The sequence below is a fragment of the Schistocerca cancellata genome, chromosome 6 (assembly GCF_023864275.1).
Source record: "Schistocerca cancellata isolate TAMUIC-IGC-003103 chromosome 6, iqSchCanc2.1, whole genome shotgun sequence".
Classification (NCBI taxonomy): domain Eukaryota; kingdom Metazoa; phylum Arthropoda; class Insecta; order Orthoptera; family Acrididae; genus Schistocerca; species Schistocerca cancellata.
In genome coordinates this window covers 376,903,758-376,928,946 of record NC_064631.1, presented here as the reverse complement: position 1 = coordinate 376,928,946, position 25,189 = coordinate 376,903,758, and the positions used below count along the sequence as shown (strand labels likewise).

General features: G+C 43.0%; 1 protein-coding gene across 1 annotated transcript in view; it reads right to left on the bottom strand.

Moving 5' to 3' along the window:
* The window catches only part of LOC126088337 (uncharacterized), a 377,050-nt gene that overhangs the window by 7,596 nt on the left and 344,265 nt on the right, over positions 1-25,189 (bottom strand). The window contains exon 4 of the mRNA XM_049906471.1: positions 21,631-21,807. Within this exon, the coding sequence (XP_049762428.1) occupies positions 21,631-21,807 (177 nt within the window). The remainder of the gene's footprint in view (positions 1-21,630; positions 21,808-25,189) is intronic.

Below are 25,189 nucleotides of genomic sequence, written 5' to 3'. Positions count from 1 at the left end.
GACTTTAGTACAAGAAACATCACAGAAGTCACATGAGCTGGAGGTTTTATGGAAGCTGTATAAATTTATGCTAATAGGAAGGAAGCTAACGTATGACATACCAAAACTAGGTTTAGACCATTGACAGTTATTACACTGCATTTTTCGTGAGCAACTGAAATAGGAAGTGACACTTGACACAAGAAATACTCCACATGTTTGCTTCTGTTTGCCATAATTCTTGAAGTGGTGTCCACACTGTGAAAAATTAGGATCATTCACACTCCGTAATCGTACTTAATTACTGAGAGTTATTCGAACTAAGTCTGTTAGAGGTCATGTATGCATTCTTTGTTTATAATTCATAATGAGTAGAAGATTTTGGTCAGATGGATTACACAGAGGTTGCGTGTTGACAGTGTGTCTTCGGATTGTATGGGATGATGAGGTTTGCATTAGGATTTTATCTGTACTTATTCGAGGAGACTGACTAGAGGAAAGAGTTGTTATGGAAGTGAAATGATACTGGCAATAAGGTTTATATGTATCGACGAATTGAAGAGGTATTATTGAGGTATTGAGATTATATGAAGTTGATTGGAGTTTTGGTGGATAAGAGGTAAAGTAAGTGAGGTGCATATTTTTTTTTTTTTTGTTGGTCTATATGGAACAAGGAGGATGAAGATAGCAGACTAGAACACTAAAATGGAAGGAAGATTGTCTACACACACTTTGTTAAATCACTAAGCAGTATGTACTTTTTTTTTGGAGAGAGGAAGTTGCATATCTTGGCACACTGACAGTTGTTCAGCAACCGTACATTTTGATCTGGCTTGGCAAACATTGGTCTTGACATGATGACTATGACGTTGACTTAACTATTATTGACTGTTATACATTGCTGCCACTACTACTTGATACACATGATGAACATGAAATTTTGACAGAAGTGGATTTACACAGTTAACACTATTCAATTACACAGTAGTACTTAATGTGGATGAAAGATAAGTGAGTGCGTTTGGTGTGTTTTCCTTTCCTAATCCTACCCACCTATCTCCTAAATATTATTTTATTTGTTTGTAGTGGCTTGCACTGACACCCATAAATATTATAGGTTTACTGATGTTTATGTACTTGTAATAGTTAATATGACAATTATCTGACATCATTTGTGTGTTTGTTATGATTTGTATGTTTAGTGTAAAAGCATTTGTATGTGTATTCAAACTATTGTTCATGCTTGAACTGTCTGAGTAGTGATGGTGCATATTATGAACTGTTACCTGCACTTTTCAACATGATGTGTGCCACTAGGACATATTTAATTCTGCTGATGAACAGTGTGATCAGTGATAGTTGTTTAATATCTGCTGATGAACTGTGTGATCAGTGATAGTGAATATTATGGACTGCTGACTGCACCTACTCAACATTGCTGGGTGCCACTGATGAACTGCTTCTACTGAAATGATGTCACCTGTTGGAGTCTGAACCTACTCCACATTGCTGGGTGCCACTGATGGACTGCTTCTACTGAAATGATGTCACCTGTTGGAGTCTGCACCTACTCCACAATGCTGGGTGCCACAGATGGAGCTACTTCTATGGAAATGATGTCATTTGTCGGTGTCTGCACCTACTCAACAATGCTGGGTGCCATTGATGAACTGCTTCTACTGAGAAATGTGACTTGTTGCTGTGTGTACCTCTTCAACATTGCTGGGTACCACAAATGGAACTGCTTCTACTGAAATGATGTTACTTCTTGCTGTCTGCACCTACTCAACATTGCTGGGTGCCACTGATGAACTGCTTCTACTGAAATGATATCACCTGTTGGAGTCTGCACCTGTTCCACAATGCTGGGTGCCACTGATGGACTGCTTCTACTGAAATGATGTCACCTGTTGGAGTCTGCACCTGTTCCACAATGCTGGGTGCCGCTGATGGACTGCTTCTACTGAAATGATGTCACCTGATGGTGTCTGCACCTACTCAACATTGCTGGGTGCTACTGCTGGAACTGTCAACCACTTGTTATGAAAACATTTTATGTGAATATTTGTATAAACTGATTTTTTGTGTATTACTGTTTGTGTCCAACAATACCATTTACATGAAATGTTTCCCTCAAACACGATTAATCGAACAATTGAAATAATTGCACTAAATTGTCAAACGCGTATACAAGACAACAAAATTAAATTATGAAATACCATTAGAAGAATGACAGTTACCAAATCTACACATGCAATCTAGACTACAATTACTAAACTACAAATTACTACAACAATACTACTGTCTACTATTTTTACAATCAGCAGATTCCAAGGGACGATCCGAGGCAGCGGTCGCCACGTGCATGGGGGCTTAGTTAAATAAAAATAATGCAAATATTTTTTAGTAGCTGTAAGTCCGATTACGCAAGTCTCGTAAACGGCTGGCCCTTACTAGTTTTAGTACGCAATCTGACTGCTTAGAATGACAACAAAGAATGTAAGGAAATTTCTGTTAGCACAATTAATTAATTAAGTCCCCAGCAACTATAAAACCTACGAAACAACAAACACAAGTGTAGCTGTTCTGTATGTGGTAGTATGACTCAACGCACATCTGGCACGGTTCTTCTTCAACAAGACAAGAATTTTTTAATACCAATTATACTGACGTGATAAAAGAAAATTAGAAATACTACAATTGCGCAAGAAAATCAGAATTACACTCTAATACAAGAACACACGCCAGATGCTTTGTTGACTGAACCTGTAATGACACATTATTCAGGTCACTGAAAGAATAAAACAATAAAAGAAAATACCTCCATATATATTGACGAAATGCACTCTGACCATTACAATATCTCCATTAGAACAACATCTGCTATCTCTCCCATCAAACCACTGCATAAAACATGGAACAACACTCTCCACTACCACATCTCACTCTGACTTCACGACAAGCAGTGTCCACCACAACTTCTCGGCGAGAACTGCTTGCCGCTGCGTCTCAATAATCACTGCCAGTGGAGGCGGCGGAACAATACTCTCTGGCGCGATCTTTGGCGCTGTGGCTCAGTGTAGCCACCTTTCAACCTGCAGAAATAGGTAGCAGGACTGTGAAACTACCAGTACGCGCTAAATGGTTGGACGTCCCCGACTCTTCACAGTCCGCGTCGTTCGGAGGCTTGTCTGTTCTGTAAAGTAGGGTAGACGATGATTTGTGGCATCTCTGCCGGAAGATCACAATGCTCGTGCATGGGCAAGTCCTTTGGAGCACACCGTCCATTATACATTGTTGAACATAGAGCTCCGCAGCATACCACCCCTACGTGTTCACATTTGACCCAATTACGGTAGCAGTGGGCACGGGACATCGGGATTTGACCGTCGATCAATGGAAACGAGTTGGTTCTTCAGGAGAATCACATTTCTGCCACACTATGTCGATAGTTGTCTCCTCACACGCCGTCATCGAGGTGGACGGCGGCTCGAAACGTGCGGCACACCACTGACGCAGGCTGATGGGAGCAGCCGACAGCTGTGAACCAACTGAATCCCTTCACGCCTGATTGTTTCCCCGACGGTGATGTCATCTTTCAGAACTATAATTGCCCTTGTCTCTGAGCCAGAACCGTGCAACAAAAAAATGGTTCAAATGGCTCTGAGCACTAAGGGACTTAACATCTGAGTCATCAGTCCCCTAGAACTTAGAACTACTTAAACCTAACTAACCTAAGGACATCACACACATCCATGCCGAAGCAGGAGTCGAACCTGCGACCGTAGCGGTCGCGCGGTTCCGGACTGAAGCGCCTAGAACCGCTCGGCCACTCCAGCCGGCAGATCAGTGCCACAATGATTTGAGGAGCATTATAGGGAACTCACGTTATTATCTCGGCGACCAAGTGCGCCTGATATAAATCCTATGGAACCCATCAGGGTCGCTATGGGGCGCCATCACTGCGTCCGCAAATCAGCGGCCCGTTATTTATGCGAATTTCATGACCTTTGCGGAGATGTCTAATGACACATACCTCCAGAAACCTACAAACAGACGCTCGGATCCCTGATACGCAGAATGAGAGATGTATTTCGTTCCAAAGTCGGACGAACAAACTATTAAGCAGGTGGTCATTATGTTTCCGCTCATCGGAATATAAAGGCTGTTTCAATATCCTTGCATAAAAGGTCTTGCAGTGACAGATCATGTCTTCGGGAAAATTTTGTTGGAGGATAAATGTTCACTGGCGCTTTCTGACGATGATAGGCGTCCGTAGAAGCAACTGGGCGTAGTTACTCTGCAGCATGACTAGGCCTTGTTCTGTTGCCTATAATCCGGTCATCTGCTTTCTGTGAAACGGTATACATCCAGCAAAATTAAAGTTCTTGATGCGTTTCTTAACATCTTTCTCAGCTTAGAGATGCTCTTTCTTCAGGCTTTTTTTTCTGGAAAATCGCCGTAACAGTTTATTGAGGTAGGTAGTAACCTGCACACCTAGTTAGTTGACGCTGCTAGTTCGGTGAAATTTCTTCGTCTCAGGACTGGCGAATACTAACAGATGTTTTGCGTGGCCAGCAAGTGTCTGCGAACATTTTATCTCCAACAAAAGTTATTACCAATGATGTGATCTATTACACTACTACATGTCTGATGCAAAGTCAGTGCATTAAAAAAGTTTTCCATATTTTGAGAGCAGGTAGTATGGATCAAAACAAAGAAAATGTCGATTAAACATGGACTCTAAAATGCTTATCTTAACAGCTATGAGCACTTGTTCGTCAACGCTACTGAAAAACTCATCTCCATCTCTTCTACTGCAAGCTCTTTGCTATTACGAAAGTACTAGAGCACGCAGTAAATATATGTTAGTGTTGTTACTCTAAACCGTTTCTTAATACCAACGAACTTGCACTTGAAGAGATATGTTTCACAGTAACTCTTAAAGTATGCATTTTAGAACCTATTTTTAGGGGACTTGTTTTCTTGTTTTGGTCCATTACGTGATGACTGGGTGTTGTGTGATGTCCTTAGGTTAGGTAGGTTTAAGTCGTGCCGGCCGCGGTGGTCTAGCGGTTCTGGCGCTGCAGTCCGGAACCGCGGGACTGCTACGGTCGTAGGTTCGAATCCTGCCTCGGGCATGGGTGTGTGTGATGTCCTTAGGTTAGTTAGGTTTAAGTAGTTCTAAGTTCTAGGGGACTTATGACCTAAGATGTTGAGTCCCATAGTGCTCAGAGCCATTTGAACCATTTTTGTTTAAGTCGTTCTAAGTTCTAGGGGACTGATGACCATAGCTGTTAAGTCCCATAGTGCTAAGAGCCATTTGAACCATTTTTTTTGGTCCATTACTACCTCTCAAAATAAGAAGCACTTTTGTTTTTCTCTGGTGTTTCGAAAGAAATTTGCAATTTGTTTTTTCCTGTGTATCGTAGAGTCAGCCCAAACAAGTACTAATCATCAGCTGTTTCATTTGGTGCCCAGTATCGAAGGAATGCTTTTTATAGCGGAATTTTACGAGCCCATTCAACAGAATGGTCCTGCATTAATCTAGTGCGAATTTCGTTTTATCTACATGTATTAACGGGGACAGTAAAACACGAAGAATAATTGGTATTTCGATAACCGCAAATATCTGTCGAAACAGAGAAAATGCCCCTGACGAGTCTACGACTCTTTGGAGGGACACCAGATATGGCTTCGTGCCCACAGCTTCCTCCGCGTATATAGACAAAAAAAAAAAAAAAAAAAAAAAAAAAAAAATTATGAATTCCTAATGGACCAAACTGCTGAGGTCATCGCTCCCTAGACTTTCACACTTCTTAAACTAACTTATGCTAACAACAATAAGAACAAGACCCACACCCCTGCTAGAGGGAGGAGTCGAACCTCCGGCGGAAGGGGCCGCGCAATCCGTGAAAAGGCGGTCACTCTGCGCGGCGTATGTAGACACTGACGGACAAAAATAAACACCAAGAAGGAGTTGTGTGACATAGACGAAAGAAGGCGTGCGTCTACGTCTGAAACATGATGTCTGTTCAAATTTTGCACCAGTCACGTAAGGAGGAGGAAGGAGGAGCAGATCAGTGTTTAACGTCTCGCCGACAACGAGGTCATTAGAGACGGAGCACAAGCTCGGATTAGGGAAGGATGGGGAAGGAAATCAGCCGTGCTCTTTCGAAGGAACCATTCCGGCATTTGCCTGAAGCGATTTAGGGAAATCACGGAAAACCTAAATCAGGATTGCCGGACGCGGGTTTGAACCGTCGTTCTCCCGAATGCGAGTCCAGAGTGCTAGCCACTGCGCCATCTCGCTCGGTAGTCACATAAGAGTGGCGTTATTAGTGCCACTATCAGAATGCAAATCAGGTTTGCTTTAAATACAAGCTGTAATGGTCGTGAGCGTTAGTTACCTTTGAGACTGGACACAGGGAATCGATGTTAATCAAGCATGCCTCTAAGGCGACAAATACACTATTGTCAGCACCTCACTGGTTAGAAAGAGGTCGTCTAATAGGGCTACGAGAAGCTGGATATTCCTTCTCTAATACTGCAGAAAGCCTTGGCGGGATGTAATCGCTGTAAGTGATTTCTGGTAGCGGTGGTCACGAGAATGTACAGGCGCAAGATGACTGGGGTCTGGACGGACACGTGGCGCTACCGAGAGGGAAGACCATCGTGTTCGGCGTGGGACTCTGGAGCATCGTACTGCGTCTGCAGCAGCAAACAGCATCAGTTGGCACCGCAGTGACACAGCGAACTGTTACAAATCAGTTACTTCAAGGACAGCTCCGAGCCAGATGCCATGCAACGTGCATTCCACCTCAAATCACTGCCATTTACTACTTCAGTGGTGTCAAGTTAGAGTTCATTCGATGGCTGGGTGGAGATCTGGTGTTTTTTTTGGATGGTACATCTTTTTCAAAAATTTATCGCTAAATATCCCCACCTGACCACACCACTGAATCAATTGGCAGAGAAGGTGAAAACTTTCAGTGGACTGACACTGGTGCCTTGGAAATGTCCTTGGCTATCACAACTGTCTTAGCTGTTCCTGATTTCAACTGCAAATTTATTTTGCATACCGTTGTTTCTAATTCGGTGATAGCAGCCATGTTACACCAAGAACACGAGAGTGAGTGTATGCCGGTTGTCTGCGCTTCGAGATCCCTGTCTCCCGCGAAAGTACATACCTGGTGTATGAGATGGACTCCTTGGCTGTCCTGCTCGGACTCGAGAAATTTAAAGAAAAAGAACTGTCACGTTTTCACCAACATCTGAAGCCACAACATCCAGTTTACGGTGGAAGTAGAGAAGGATGGTTGCTTTCCTATTTGGACGTCATGGTTAGTACGAAAGGGGATGGGTCATTAGGGCACTCCGGCTACCGGGGGCCCACACATACGAACCTCTATCTGCAACCGTCGAGCTGCCACCACCCTTCACAAACTACCGGCGTCCTTAGAACATTGGTGCAACGGGCACATGTTGTTTCTGATGGAGGCAGCCTTACAAAGGAGCTAGAACATCTACAGTAGGTGTTCAAAGATAATGGTTACCCTCCACTTCAGATTAGTGCGGCGCCCAGAAAAAAGAAACGTGATCACCCACAACATCACGAAGATAATGAGTTGTTCAAGTCCAGGGCGTTCCTTTCATACGTCAGCAACATTTCGTCTAAAGTAGGCAGGGTGCTAAGGAAACATCAAGTAATCTTCCGGCTATCGGTGAAGATTAGTGCTTTTCTCGGTTCGGTAAAGAACGATCTGGGACTGAGGAAGGCCGGAATCTTTAAAATTCCTTGCCATTGTGGCAAAGCTTATATAGGTCATGCGATACGCACAGTATATGAACGGTGCATTGAACATGAGTTCACACTCGCCTTTCGCAGCCCTGTAAGTCGGCCGTAGCTGAGCATTGTATTACCACAGGCCACTCTATGGATTATTCTGCCACAAAAATCTTGGCCCCGGATAGATACTTTTGGGACTCAGTAATTAAATATTCTGTGGAAATACGTCTAGGACAAGATCTTACAGATCGTGACGACAGCTTTCAACTGGACAAGTCTTGATGCCCTGTGATTTCTTTAATTTCTTCCAAGATAAAAACATTTTATTCATAGTGACACGTCTGGCGACAATTGACGTTTATTTTTAGCTCTGGGAACGAGCCTTCCGACAGAGGGGGGACAAGTAGTCTCACCTTTACGCGTGCGGCTGCGCGCCACAGATGGAACAGTATTGGCAGAGGGCACGGATTTCGATAGAGAACGCTCTTGTGACTGCCTCCAATGCTCATGCGTCACCGCGCCAGTTTTTGCTATGGAGGCGACACCGTGAACTAGTAGCCTCTAGTGGCGGAGACTCACCTGAAGATACCTGAATGCTTGCCATTCGAAATATTGCGGCAAGAAGTCAACGTGATCCGGCTACAATCCAGAAACCTCTTACAATATTCAGTACGCCTGGAAAACTTCAAAAACTACAGTATTAGTTTTGTCAATAAATATTGCTGCAATTAATTTTATTTGTTCCAGACGTGTTTCGCATTAATTTTAAGGCATCTTCTGTGGCATCTAGAGTAATACAGTTTTGTTTTGATATGCGATATTTGTAGACTGTAAAATAGTTCACGTCTTGTTTTTCTTTACGTAATTAAGTGATTACTTACAGTTATTTGAATTTTGTGCTGACATTTGCGTTTCGGCTCATTTGGTCACATGCTGAACGTCACATTAGAACGTAAGAAACTTAGAATATTTTCACGTTACGAACTCTTTTCTTCACAATTTTCATGTTCTTTGCACTAACTGTTGTGGAGCACTGTTAGTCTTCTGTCACTAGTTCTAGATATTTTATCGAAAACTATGTTTTAAAGTCGTAACTACTATGTGTTCACACTGAACATATAATTTTCACAAAAACAGTAGCAAATGAAAACAATGTATTATATTGGTTGAATTATATTGATGACATCCACTGCTAAATAGATGAGCCAAAAACAGAATTTAAAAAATTACATACTGACATCAACAAATTACATAAAAGTATAAAGTTCACAATCGGAAGAGAATAGAATAACCAAATTAACTATCAAAAAACGAAACAATCAGCATATGTTTGAAATTTATAATGAACCCACAGTAACTGGCATTATTATTCCCCAATCTTTGAACCAACTACACTCACAAAAGAAAGCAGAACTTCGACACATGCCCTACAGACTCAACCCAGTGGCACTCAACAATTAAAATTATTAAAAAGAGCTTGACGTAATAATACTTATAACCAAAAATAATGGGTACAATAGTAACATAGTCACAAAACTAAGCAACAGAATTAAAAGAAAAGAAAAACAAACCACAAAACCACAGAGAACAACACAAAAGAATCAAATACAATCGCAAACGCTCAGTACCATAGTAACTGCAAAGAATGGCCAGGAAAATATAAAAGAAGACACAATATGATACACAATCACATACAAACAAAAACTCACAGATAAAATCACCTACATTACAAAAGACAGGGCATAAACATAGCGTACACAACAGACAATTCTACCCAAAAATGCACTCCAAAACTGGCAAACGACATAGACATATACAAGAAGCAGGTATATATCAGTTACAGTGTAACACTTGTGATGGCAAATACATAGGACAAACATGAAGAACATTAGATGTCAGATATAAAGAACACACGAGAGCCTGGAAGAATGGCAAAAACCACTCCACATTTGCAGAACACGTAAGAAAACACAATCACAAACAAACCTCTACAGAAGAAGAAACAAAAATAATTAGAATCAACAATAAAATGCACCTCTTAACCCTGCAAGAAAATTACCGCATACAAAAAAACAAAGACAGAAAAGAACACCCTGTTGAAAGATCAAATACACATAACAAACAACTTACTGTTTACATTAATAGACAAAATAATAGATTAACGCTCCAATAGAGGATTAGCATAATAATAATAATAGCACCCAACCCCTTTCTACTCACTCGTCCATGAACCCTTCACAAAAATTTAAACCAAAACTTAAATCAGGTGAGCACGCAGCTTTCTATCACAGTCTGATGGCTACTACATTCATATTCAACTTCGTACAACTCGTCCTGAATAACCATCGACACACTCACACACACAAAAAAAACCTTACATATAAAGTCCCTCTCTGTTACACACACACACACACACACACACACACACACACACACACACAGAGAGAGAGAGAGAGAGAGAGAGAGAGAGAGAGAGAGAGAGAGAGAGAGAGATAAGAAGAACAGACGAACTGACATTGGTTTTCAGCATATACCTCGTTACGTTGCCAACATGTACGCAAACAAATCCAACAGGAAGACACGTGAAATCAACACACAGTAATTAAAGTATTTAAGTCACAGTTTTCGGTAAAATATCTAGAACTAGTGACCGAAGACTAATAGTGTTCCACAGAATTAGTGGAAAGAAATGTAAATTGCGAAGATGAAGCTTCATTATCATACTTCTTCACAGAGCGTAGGGGAACGATGCGGGAGACCCGCACCGCCGTACTAGGCAAGGTTCTAGTGGAGGTGGTTTGCCATTGCCTTCCTCCGACCGTAATGGGGATGAATTATGATGATGATGATGATGATGATGAATTCGACACAACAACACCCAGTCATCTCGAGGCAGGTGAAAATCCCTGACCCCCCCCGCCCCCCGGGAATCGAACCCGGGACCCCATGCTCGGGAAGCGAGAACACTACCGCCAGACCACAAGATAGTAGTTGGTAATATGAAACTGTGCTTTTGTTTCTTAAGTGAAGTTATAGTACGACGTCCAGAACGTGACCAGATGAAAGGAAACGCAGATGCCGACCAAACACTCAAGTAACTTTAAATAATCACTGATTTACGTAATAAACAAGACGTGAACTGTTTCGTAATTAACAAATATCGCATATGAAAACAAAACTGTATCATTGTCGATTCCACTGAAGATTATCACTCAGCACCTGGCCAAAATATTTTCAGTGCTTGGAGGACGTAAGGTTGTAGGAAGTGATAATGCACTTTTCATCTCAGGAATCAGGTATTGTTTTAATAGTGCTAGTTCCCACATTATGACCGTTACCTACTACCTGCTACCATCATGCGAGGAACGAGTTAATCGTAACCTAAAGTCAACCCTGATTATTTTTCATTTCTAGTTTCAGGTCTAGCGGGCTCAGTCCATCGGCTGACTTAATTTCTCTTTTAACACAGCTGTGCATAAAACCCAAAAGTCTCCACTTGCCAAGCTGATATTTTCATTTCAGGTTAACTCGTTGATATGAAATATGTGGTCAATAAACGACTTCCATCCTGAGGGTTTTAATTCGAAGGTCATCAAGAAAACTACTTGGAAAAATATTCACCTTGCATACCGGAGGAAGGCTGCCTGGTGTAACAGGGGTAGTAGCCCTGCCTCGATAATGTTGGTTGAAGTAGCTTTTCTAAAAAAATAATTTTTTTTAATTGCTAGTTTCGCTGTGAAAGATGTGGTGCAGTTAGCGTTGAGCCAATTGTGCAGCTTCAAATAACTCTCGGTATGCTGCACAACTACAGGTGGCAACTTACGCTAGGTCTCTTTGAGGTTGTTCTTGTGGCCGTTCCTGACAAGCAGTGGAGTCGTTGGCGGCTGCCGGTTCTTCAGATTCAAGGGCGCTGAACGACGTCTTCGTAGAAAACTCTGTCGAAGCCAACAACGTCCTGGATTTCGCCGCGTCTTCTTAGGTGGCTTCTTAAAACCATCATCTTCAGGCACTGTTGACTGCTGGTGGTCACTAGAAGTGCAAAAGTCGGCGATCGGCCGAGTCGGGTGCGACTGAGGCGGCTATCTCGGGCGCGCGCATTGTAGGCAAGTCCTCATATTGCTACATCGCGCTCTCGAATCCTGACTATAAACCGTTTTCTGACACAAGGTGAAATCGGGAAATAGCATGTTCCACAACCGATCTGAGTGTCTCGGGGATCACGTTCAAAATGCACTCCGCAATTCATGCCTTCGTTTCAGCTACTTTCGTTACTGGAGCACTGAATACACTTCTTCCAGATATCTCCACAGCCAGAAGTCACACGGATTAACATTAGGTGACCTTGATGGGTTGTGAGGAAATGACAACTAATAATTCCAGCATTTCCGAAATGCCTCTGCAGCAGCCGCTTCGCTGGCTATGCAGTGTGCGGAGGAGCACCTTCTTGCATAAAAATCCACGCTGTTCAGGGACCGGAATGTCTTTGGTGCGCAAAACATTCTCATAGCGTTTACCAGTGGCGGTGTAGGTAGCAGAACCCACAGGTTCATCTCCTCGAAAAAAAATATGGCCCTATGATAAACCATGCTGTCAACTCCACAGCGCGCCATTACTTTTGCCGAAAGAAGTGGTACCGGTTCATGTGAGTGCCGATTTTCCGTTGCTCATACCCTGAAATTATGAGTATTGGTATGTCCTTGGAAATGAAAATGGACTTGATCTGTCCACGGAACGTTCCTTGCCCATTCATTGTCCACTTCCATGGGAGCAAGAAACTCCAGAGCGAACGTTTGTCTTGCTGACACATCGGCAGGAAGCAACTCCTGACGCATGGGTGATTTTGTATGGATAGCAACGCAGGATGTTTCATAGGATTTTATGCACCGTCCTTGCAAGCATGTTCGACGTTGGGACAATTCCCCGCACTGCATGCTTGCAGACCACCGCTCTACACCTTCTGCAATGCTATGGCGACATCTTTCCCCCCTCTGCCACATTGCACTTCATACGAACCTGTCTTATTCAATTTTGTAATCACTTTCTCTAGACCCTTAGCAGACATCGCATGAACGCCTTTTTTCATATCCTTAGGTGTTCGGAACGTCTGCATGGCTATTGGTTCAAATGGCTCTAGGCACTATGGGACTTAACATCTGAGGTCATCAGTCCCCTGGACTTAGAACTACTTAAACCTAACTAACCTAAGGACATCACACACATCCATGCCCGAGGCAGGATTCGAATCTGCGACCGTAGCAGCAGCGCGGTTCTGGACTGAAGCGCCTAGAACCGCTCGGCCACGAAGGCCGGCTGCATGGCTATTGGCACACAATCACTGTTCTAGTAAAAGCAGCGTGCGATCCTTCAAGGAGACAGTGACGTTGGGCGTCTCGGATGCAAACTGGAGGAACAGCCGTGTCCCTCGCGTCTGTTTGTATGCACATTACGACACTTACAGCACTATCTATTGGTCAGATTATCCTTTTTTTAATTCTATGACGTTTCCCCCTGCGTCAATAACAGAAAACTGAAGCACAGATCATTTTTCTACATACCATCCCTGAACTTCAACTTCGGCCAACGTTTCAAACGTATTTTGATTCCGCCGCAAAAAAGATTTTTGGTTGCACTTTTAATCATTCTTGCACATCATCAATGACTTCTGCAGAGGTTGCAAATTTTTCTTCGCTGAACGCTTCCTTCAATGGTCCAAACAAAGGGAAATCGCTTGGAGCCAGGTCTGGACTGTATGGCGGAGTTAAAGCCGTTCGAATCCCAACTCCTTCATTGTTTCGGCCGTTCGTTTGGCAGAATGTGGCCGAGCTTTATCTTGCTGCAGGATGACACCTCTTCGCAGTTTTCCGCGACGTTTCTATCTATCTATATCTATATATGTACTCCGGTAGCTAGGGTAAAACGACTGTCTGAACGCCTCAGTACGAGCTCTAATTTCCCTTATCTTTAAATGGTGATCATTGCGAGATTTGAAAGTTGGTCGTAATAACATATGCTCTACATCCTCGTCAATGATCGGATTTCTGAATTTAGTGAGCAACCCCTTCCGTTTAGCGCGTCGTCTGTCTGCAAGTGTGTCCCACTCCAAACTTTCTATGAGATTTGCAACGCTCTCGCGATGGCTAAATGTATCAGTCACGAATGTTGCCGCTCTTCTTTGGACCTTCTCAATCTCCTGAATCAGACCCAACTTCTAAGGATCCCATACAGACGAACAATACTCTAAGACTGGACGAACTAACGTTTTGTAAGCAATTTCCTTTGTAGCAGGACTGCTTCGCTTCAAGATTCTACCAATAAACCGTAATCAAGATTTCGCCTTGCCCGTTACTCGTGTAATCTGATCATTCCATTTGAGATCATTTCGAATAGTCACACCCAGGTGCTTGACGGATGTTACCGCGTCCTAAGACTGGGCACTGGGCATTTATTTTGTACTCGTACATTAATGGGGATTTTCGCCTTGCTATACGGAATAGGTTACACTTACTAATATTGAGAGATAACTTCCAATTATTACATCACGCATTTATTTTCTGCGGATCCTCGTTGATTTGTTCACAACCTTCATGTGATACTACTTTCCTTTAGACTATAGCATCATCGTCAAACAGTCTAATGCCGCTGTCAGTACCATCAACCAGATCGTTTATGTAAATCGTAAAAAGCAGTGGATCTATTACGCTGCCCTGGGGCACACCTGAAGTTACACTTGTTTCTGTTGAAGTCACCCCATTCAGGACGACATAGTGCTCTCTGTCTGTTAGAAAACATACTCTCCAACTGCATATGTCATCGGATAGACCGTGAGCGCGCACTTTTTGGAGCAAGCGACAGTGTGGAACTGAGTCGAACGCCTTTAGAAAGTCGAGAAATATGGCATGAACCTTGGAGCCGGTTTCTAGAGCCTGTTGTATATAATGCACAAAGAGGGCCAACTGTGTCTCGCATGGCCACTGTTTCCTAAAACCGTGCTAGTTTCTGCAGATGAACTTCTCAGAGTCTAGAAAGGTCATTACGTCTGAACACAAAATATGTTCCATGATTCTACAACAAATCGATGTCAGTGAAATTGGCCGGTAATTATGTGCATCCGACTTTCTACCCTTTTTATAGATTTCTATGACCTGGGCCTTCTTCCAGTCCAGTGGAACCTTCCGCTGTTCCAATGATCTCTGATAGACGATGGATAAGAATGGTGCTATATTTGTAGCATAATCAACATATAATCTTACTGGGATACCGTCTGGGCCAGATGCCTTCCTGGCGTCTAAGGATCTTAACTGTTTTACAATCCCAGATACACTAAACACTATGTCAGCCATCCTTGCGTCTGGATCTGATTGCAGATTCCAATTTAGTTCGCAACTCTCCACAATAGTTCTCACTGTTCACAGTTTCGTCTCTTGGGGTGAGATGAACGGCTACTACACCTTCAACGATCCATAATAGTGGTAAAAGAACCTTAACAGCTTAAGGCTGAGTAAATTTCTTGACGTCTGGTGATCATGGGTGTTTTCAAACTATGCTTTCAGCCTCACTTTCCGGTTCGTGAAGATGCAGCCCCGTTTCGTCTACAGTAACGATTTGCTGTACAAATCCATCTCCCTCGCGATGATAATGGGTCAAATGTATACGAGAGACGTCCATCCTTTGCGCCTAATGATACGCTGACTTTTCTTTGGTGCCCAACTTGCACACACTTTTCTCACAAAAAGTGAGAAGCGGGCGCGTTTGTCAGTCCTTGTGGCAGCTGTGACTTATGACACTTCTATTTTCGCCGGACTGCAACAACGGCAGTGAGAAGCTGATAGGTTCGCAACTGGGGGAGTTGACTGTGGTGCTCCACAGACACGACACACTCTCGACTTTGAAGAGGACGTCTTTCGTCACACAGAAGTGATCCCGCCGACTGGCCATGGACCCCTGTAGAGTACACACATCAGAGCTCATTGTCTCTACAGTGTGCGTACCGTGAAGTGGGAGATTTGAAAATGATCTGATCCTCAAACATATTTTACATTCTCAGTAGAGGACCTCAGGGACTACAAAGAACTCATATCACAAGTTATCAGAAAACAAACTTTATCATTTTGTGTTCCTCAGTGATTCATGTAAATGTTAACAAAAACCACCACTGCTATATTTAAGGTAGGTTTATCGTGCCAAAACTGGTTTCGTTCTAATAAACGTCACCAAGTGACGCTAAATATACTTTCTACAAACCCTCAAAGAATTGTGCAAATATCATAACTTAAGAAGTCTAATCGTCCCACATGACGTTAAAGGCAAGTCCTGGAACATGACGAGCACACACGAGCTGTGCTAGTGCCAGGCGGTCTTTGGAGTGTTTCTGTGCTTCTCATAGGAATGAGCCTTCAACATTATGTAGGTTTGCACATTAAATGGTACTGTGGAGGTTTTTATTAACATTAATCAGCAAGCACTACAAATCAGGATCGCTGAAGCATTTCAAGTCAGTGGCTGCAGAAAGTTTCATCACTAAGGTAACAGTTACTATATGAGGTCAAAGGTGGTTCTGTGCGATTCGTTATCGAACGATCGTTTCGGAATCAGTTGCATTGCTTCGCATCGGTGTTTAGAGATAAGGAACAGTGCTGGACGCAAAAGGCTTTTCTACTCTAAAGCCCAAAGTAAAACAGGCTCCAGCTGGAGAAATAACGAAAACAGTGGACCATGTTAACGTGGCAGAAGAATTGAAAGGTAACTCCGGTGGGACTATATAAATTGATTGGGAATGTAAGCAAGATTTAGTGTACTAACAACATGTATTTTTTCAAACCAGACATAAATTATTCTAAACAAGTAATAGATTTAATACCCTAAACAACTAACAGGTTATTTACTACTCCACTGGGTGGATCCTGGACGGCAAGGCAGTTTAACTAGGTGGTCAGTGAGTCAAGTACTCTGACCCTAAAAGTGTGGATAGCGAAAGCTGATGTGATCTGACGCTGAGCAGACTTTGATTGATCAAATCTACTGACGTTTCTCTACATAGGTGCAGCTGAGAGGAAGTGGCGATTGACATATGTACGCCCTCACAGTGCCGGGACGGCAGTACGTTACCCTGTGTATTTCGTGCGGCGATGTGACTTGCATCTGGCGAGATGTGTGCGGCGGAGGTGAGACATGGAGGCGGCACCTGTTAATCGACTGCGGCCACCAAAGGAATGTAAAAATCTAACGGTCTAGCGATCAGGAACACGGATCGCAATTTGCTCTCTACCAGAGCCCTGAAATCACTGTAGATTTCAGTGTGTAACACACCCATTCGCTGGTCGTACCAAGGTCCAATTTGGCTCAAGTGTACGCGCAGAGCGCACAAGGATACCAAACGTCTATACTGGTAAACCAAAAAACGAACAAGTATGCCCTCGGTAAAAGAGTACTCCGAGATGTTCACAATGTCAGCAGAGTAAGAACTTCACCACAGGCTCCCCAGTCTAAAATATTTGCAAGTGAAGTCAATCTCAGGACAGGTCCCAGGTACCAATCACACATGCAAGAGCTTCGACGAGAAGTGCTTACCAGACCAAAGTCCCTCACATGAGTGCTTCGCACCTCTCAAGAAAAAAGATTCAGTTTTCCTGCAAAGTGCACAAATGACACCACCTTCACACTGTCTTGAGCCAATCACAGGGCTCTAGAGGCGCTAAATCTCCCCTCCACACGACAGCAGAAACTCATGTCGAACCAGGACAAGAGTTAAGAAACCTGCGTCTCTGAAAAAAAAGAAACCGCCTATTACTAGCTTTTTAAAGTTTTCACGTAGGGGGAAGAGACGATTTTCTCTGAAGTCGTGTCACTTCCCACGGCAACAAGTGAACAGATACAATCTCAAAGATCTTTATCTAAACTGCCCATGCCTCGGAGCTTATTAGTCCTAGCTATGAGGTGTAATAAAGATTCTATCTCTAACCGTTTCTCAGACGCCGGAGTTTCTTATACAACTGAGGCGACTAAGTGAAGTGGGTCACTGGTCTATTTGCACTATCGGCGAACACGAAAACATGTGAATTTTTATTACTCGTGGCTCTGCACACAATGCCTGTTTTACCAGGCTTCTACTGGCACCCTGGCAGATAGTGCGGCATTGTTTTGCTGGAGTCCTGTCTCGTCAAGGGGGGCTGCCCTGTCTGCCTGTACGGCTGTGGGTCTGTCCCGTAAAATTTACTAAGGAATGCGCTCGCCACCAATTGCTTTCAACTCCCAACAAGCTGTTTCTTTGATCTAAGAATGATAAAAATACCTCACGCTTTTAGCGCCCTACCAGGATCAGTCAACGTCTGCTCAGGCTGTTAACTTTCTAGAGTCTCGCTCAAGCTGCGTCAGGTTCTAATAAAATTTTTAATAATTTTTCGTATGCGACATATAGATGAGAGAGTAACTTGTCCTCTCTCAGAATCGCATTTTTGCCGTCACATAACATACGCAGCACAATCTTCATGGCAGATCTGAAGTCTCCTTCCACGAAAACAACGTGCAAAAAGTGGTGTATTTGGAGGACCGTTTACCATATGATGAGGATGTTTCAAATACGCAAAAATTGGATTTTAGATTGAGATGAAAGGTGCCTGAACCAAACAGCTATATCGACCCCAGATGTTACCATTTGTTGTTATCTTAATGAGGACTGTAACATTACTAGATCTATATTCCAAAGATGACGGTTAATGGTCCTAACTGTATAAGATTGTGGCTCCTTCGCTTGGAGAATCATTCATTTGCGTTGGTCCAAAAAGTATCCAAATTTGCAATAGACCCCATGCCATCCAGAGTATCAGCTGATACCGTAATAGGTCATAGGCAGGCAGCTGGTATATTTTGTGATCTGTCAAAGGCATTTGACTGTGTAAATCACAATATCCTTTTAAATAAATTATAATATTATAGTGTAACAGGAAATGCTGCAAAATGGTTCAAATCTTACATCTCTGGCAGAAAACAAAGGATGTTATTAGGAAAGAGACATGTATCAAGCTATCAGGCATCATCCAACTGGGAACTAATTACATGTGGGGTCCCACAAGGTTCCATTTTGGGGCCCTTACTTTTTCTTGTATATACACTCCTGGAAATAGAAATAAGAACACCGTGAATTCATTGTCCCAGGAAGGGGAAACTTTATTGACACATTCCTGGGGTCAGATACATCACATGATCACACTGACAGAACCACAGGCACATAGACACAGGCAACAGAGCATGCACAATGTCGGCACTAGTACAGTGTATATCCACCTTTCGCAGCAATGCAGGCTGCTATTCTCCCATGGAGACGATCGTAGAGATGCTTGCCATGCCATTTCCACCTGGCGCCTCAGTTGGACCAGCGTTCGTGCTGGACGTGCAGACCGCGTGAGACGACGCTTCATCCAGTCCCAAACATGCTCAATGGGGGACAGATCCGGAGACCTTGCTGGCCAGGGTAGTTGACTTACACCTTCTAGAGCACGTTGGGTGGCACGGGATACATGCGGACGTGCATTGTCCTGTTGGAACAGCAAGTTCCCTTGCCGGTCTAGGAATGGTAGAACGATGGGTTCGATGACGGTTTGGATGTACCGTGCACTATTCAGTGTCCCCTCGACGATCACCAGTGGTGTACGGCCAGTGTAGGAGATCGCTCCCCACACCATGATGCCGGGTGTTGGCCCTGTGTGCCTCGGTCGTATGCAGTCCTGATTGTGGCGCTCACCTGCACGGCGCCAAACACGCATACGACCATCATTGGCACCAAGGCAGAAGCGACTCTCATCACTGAAGACGACACGTCTCCATTCGTCCCTCCATTCACGCCTGTCGCGACACCACTGGAGGCGGGCTGCACGATGTTGGGGCGTGAGCGGAAGACGGCCTAACGGTGTGCGGGACCGTAGCCCAGCTTCATGGAGACGGTTGCGAATGGTCCTCGCCGATACCCCAGGAGCAACAGTGTCCCTAATTTGCTGGGAAGTGGCGGTGCGGTCCCCTACGGCACTGCGTAGGATCCTACGGTCTTGGCGTGCATCCGTGCGTCGCTGCGGTCCGGTCCCAGGTCGAGGGGCACGTGCACCTTCCGCCGACCACTGGCGACAACATCGATGTACTGTGGAGACCTCACGCCCCACGTGTTGAGCAATTCGGCGGTACGTCCACCCGGCCTCCCGCATGCCCACTATACGCCCTCGCTCAAAGTCCGTCAACTGCACATATGGTTCAGATCCACGCTGTCGCGGCATGCTACCAGTGTTAAAGACTGCGACGGAGCTCCGTATGCCACGGCAAACTGGCTGACACTGACGGCGGCGGTGCACAAATGCTGCGCAGCTAGCGCCATTCGACGGCCAACACCGCGGTTCCTGGTGTGTCCGCTGTGCCGTGCGTGTGATCATTGCTTGTACAGCCCTCTCGCAGTGTCCAGAGCAAGTATGGTGGGTCTGACACACCGGTGTCAATGTGTTCTTTTTTCCATTTCCAGGAGTGTATCAATGACCTTTCATCAGTAACATGACCAGATGCCAAGTTCGTTTTGTTTGCCGATGATACAAACATTGCAATAAATAGCAAATCAAGTACAGTCTTAGAAAGATCAGCTAATAAAATATTTGTGGACATTAATCACTGGTTCCTAACCAATTATTTGTCACTAAACTTTGAAAAAACACACTGCATGCAGTTCAGAACTTGTAAGGGGCGTCCCACGAGTATATGCCTAACATATGATGACAAGCAGATAGAAGAAGTGGACAGTGTTAAATTCTAGGGATTACAACTTGATAATAAATTCAGCTGGTAGGAGCCTACCACAGAACTGCTGAAGCATCTTAACAAATCTCTATTTGCAATGTGAATTGTAACAGACATAGGGGATATAAAAATGAAAAAGTTTGCATACTATGCTTACTTTCATTCCATAATGTCATATGGGATTATTTTTTGGGGTAATTCATCAAGCCAAGCTAACGTTTTCCGGGAACAAAAACGTGCAGTAAGAGTTATATGTGGTGTGAACTCAAGAACATCCTGCAGAAGCCTGTTTAGGGAACTAGGGATACTAACTACTGCTTCCCAATATATTTATTCCTTAATGAAATTTGTCATTAAAAATATACCACTTTTTCAAACCAACAGCTGAGTTCATGGAATCAATATTAGAAATAAGAATAATCTTCACAAGGATTTGAAGTCACTTAGTCTTGTACAGAAAGGTGTGCATTATTCAGGAACACACATTTTCAATAACTTGCAAGCAGCCATAAAAAGCTTAACAACCGATGAAATTCAGTTTAAGAGAAGCCTAAAAGATTTATTGGTGGCCAACTCCTTCTACTCCATTGATGAATTTCTCAATGAAACCAAATGATTTGTATACTTCTGCACAATTTCAGTGCAGTAATGTGTTCATTGTAAATAAGTATTATAGTAGTTGTGTGACACGTTTATTACCTTATAAATAAATAAAAAACTTTTTTATTTTAAATTCAGTGCATTAGTATTTGTAAAATGACTCTTTCATATAGTGTTCATTAAAAACTGACGATCATTCCACTTGTTTTAGTTGTAAATATTTATCATGTATTGGTGTTTTTCTGACATGTTCTACATCCTGGAGGACCTCCTCACTACGGATCAAATGGAAAGAAAGTAAATGTAATCTAATCTAATAGCAGTAATCAAGCCTTTTTGGTTGTATCTTTTAAAGGAACGTTGACAGAGTCTTTTCCATTGTGCTCAGTACGTCTATGGGGATGAACAAACACACGGGAAAGAAACTACTGTTAAGGACGCTTTAGCATCAGAAGAATGTGTTAAAAACGGATTAAAGTCGTTTGTATCATTACCGGTGCCTGCTTCCAACTTAGGGAGATATTCTTGCATGTCCTGCAGTAGCTTCAGAACATCCTGCGAGTCCTTTGCTATACTGCACAGCTCTTCCTGGTTGAAGTCAGGTGTGATGGTTTTACATAGGAGGAGCTGACTTATAACATTCCCAAGATTGGACGGTCCTGGTCGGTTTTCTGAAAAGAAATAAAAATTTCTTTCAGTGAACAACATATATTATAGGACTCTCTCTCTTTCACACACACACACACACTCACACACACACACAGGCACAAACACACGCACACACACGTGGACTGCTAGGCACAGTAGCTTCCGATTCCATGACATTTACTGTTAAATATGTAAGTTTCTAGAAACAGCAATAATCTGTAGAGTTACGGACTGACGAGTTGTGTCTTTGTTTCAGAAAGTACGAGTAAGAGTGTTAAGAAGCTACTGTGTTATGGCTACATCTCGGCTGAACGTATTTTGATCAGTTTTAATCAGTGAAATGTACCTTTTGTTTGTTTGACGGAAAGCAATGTTTCTGAACAGTATTTATTACGTACAGGATCAACAGAATTCAGTGTGAGGTTAGCTGAGTTTGTTTACTAGCACTCCTCCGCGCGCTTGTGTTTGGTCGTGTGCGTGCGTACGTGCAGTGGAATAGGTCCGAAAAGGTTGCCAACTTATCATTACTTGGACGCTCGTTACAACTTTATTGGACTCCGCGTGATCTTCAAGGTTCAGTATATATTCCTCCGGCTTTCCTACCTCTGAAATCCAGAACTATTGAGTCTTCACTGTTTGGATACCAGAAAGATATCACAATGGTGTCATATATGCCAAAGAAATTAAATGTGTTGTTTTGCTTAGCACCGTGCACAGTGAAGGCACAATTGATGAAGGTACCAATGAGCCACACATCATCATGGATGACAACATGACAAAGCGAGCGTTGACACAGATTACTAGACGTGCAGTAACTACTCTGTGGCTCGTGTAAATAGATGAACAATGGCAATACGGTTTGCTTTGCTAAATATCTCTGGGATTAGTGCCCAAATATTTTTTCAGTCCAACGCGGAAAATCCAATAAAACCAAGGAGAAAATTTTTGAAACTGCTGTTTCAACAACTTATGAAAGCTCATTTAGGTACAAGACCCCATATTGTTACGTTTCCAGATGACCTCAAAAATATTTTTGGCACCTCGTAAATTGGAAGATCCTCGACAACTGGAAGAAGTTCGAACAGAAGTGAGATTACTATGTGTCCTAGAATTTTTTTTGTTAAAAGACTAGCATACTTTTATTAGATTTTGCAACTACCTGCTCGTATTGAGAAGAAATAAATTTCAAACATCAAAATATATGTTTATGTATGCAAAAGGTAAAATAAAGTTAATATTATTTAATACTAAACTTAATAAATCAGTATTTCTCGACCTCTAAAGAACACAATGGCTGGTTGACAGAGTCAACCACGCGAACACTGATTTTACAAAAACTGACGCGATCCGTCGAGTGTTAAAAGTTAATTCAGCAGTTACTGAAGTCAAGTGTTGCTAAATTATTTACCAGGAATATGTTGTCCTGCATACAGCCTTTACTTAGATGCATTAAATGTATTCGCAGTTGCGAATATGGACAACCATCATGTGTGCAGTGCAATGATGACAGTGAAAATTTGTGCTGGGCCGGGCCCTAACCCGGATTTCCCGCTTATCGCGAGCTGTCACCTTAAAATTTGGCTATCAGTGCACGACTCGCGTCCAGGCCCAAACTTTGTCATACGTCGTCAACCATGTGTCGACAACTTGTATCCGTACTTTATGTATATTTCCGTACAGGCGCGACATATTACCTGGAAGGCGCTTGCCCGGTATCGGTGGATAAATTAAATACGATATTGCAGTGCCTATGTTATCCTGAATACGATGCAAAGATCCTTTGGACATGCATGTATGTCCAAAGGAACTTTGCATCGTATTCGGAATAACACAGGTACTGCTATTTCGTATTTACTAAAATGTGTCATGTTGCTGAGGCGCCGCCTTGCATTGCTGTGAAATATAATGATGTTCTTCCCTTGTCACTTTACTGAATCGAGACTCAACTATAGAAAAGGGCGCCGATTATTAACATTAACAAATTCTAGTATCTCTCTGCGTGCTAATTAGAGTTCATGAACTGAATAAGGCGAGATTACATATGATTCTGCATCGCTGGACGCTCATATTAAATATATGGTAGCACTGTCACTGAGATGTCATCATAATTCGCCCGATAGGAATTTAAAGACTGTATTAACGATCTTTTAACTGTTTGTTGCATACGGCAGTTAGGTGCACGTAATCGGAGTGACCATACAATTCCACAATTAGGGTTTGTAAGCAGAAGACTTACACACGACAACAACAACCTATCGCTTTTACTAAACCATTCACGTCTACGAACTGTTTTGAAGAATGGAGGTCCTTTTTCCCTCTCTGTTGAATTGTACTTACGAAAGTGTGTTCTTTGTGTTTACTTCATCGCTGGCCGCTGTGGCCGAGAGGTTCTAGGCGCTTCAGTCTGGAACCGCGTGACCGCTACGGTCGCAGGTTCGAATCCTGCCTCGGGCATGGATGTGTGTGATGTCCTTAGGTTAGTTAACGTTAAGTTTAAGTAGTTCTAAGTTCTAGGGGACTGATGACCTCAGATGTTAAGTCCCATAGTGCTCAGAGCCATTTGAATTTTGTTTACTTAATCGATTTTTTGGAATCAGACAGTCTTGTAAGCTTGTTATTGGGGCAATATATTTCCATTCTGCATATCATTAAAAATGTCGGGGCATATTTCTCTCACCTATGAGAGTAGCCAATGCTTCTCTTATCAGCTTAAGATCTTATGGCACAGAACAAACTCGGACATTCACGTAGAAAATGTTGTGAGGAAGACGAACGATAGACTGCATTTTATTGCCACAACACTTGGAAGATACAAAAGATCTGCTAAGAGACTGCCTACATTACGCTTGTCTGACCTCTTCCGGAGTACTACTGCGCAATAAAGGATCCTTACCAAGTAGGATTAACGGGGGATATCGAAAAAGTTCGAAGAAGGGCAGTTCGTTTTATTACTGTCGCGAAATAGGGGAGAGGCTGTAACGGATGTGATACGCGAGTTGGGGTGGCAGTCATTGAAACAAAGGCGTTTTTCGTAGCAGCGAGACCTTTTTATGAAATTTCAATCACCAACTTACTCCTTCGAAGGCAAAAATATTTTTTACGCCCTCCTACATAGGCAGAAATGATCATCGTAATAAAATGAGAGAAATCAAAGCTCGCACATAAAATTTTAAGTGTTTGTTTTTCCCGCGCCCTGTCCCGGAGTGGAATGGTGGACAAATAGTCTGTATCTGGTTCGATGAACCCTCTGCCAGACACTTAAGTGTGAACTGCAGAGAGGTCGCGTAGATGTAGATTTACATATTTCTGTGTTACATAGAAAATGTTTTGTCGCTGTCGGTAGGCAACATTAAATAATTGTGCGCAAAATCATGTCAGCATGATCCATGACCAAGATTCTACAGC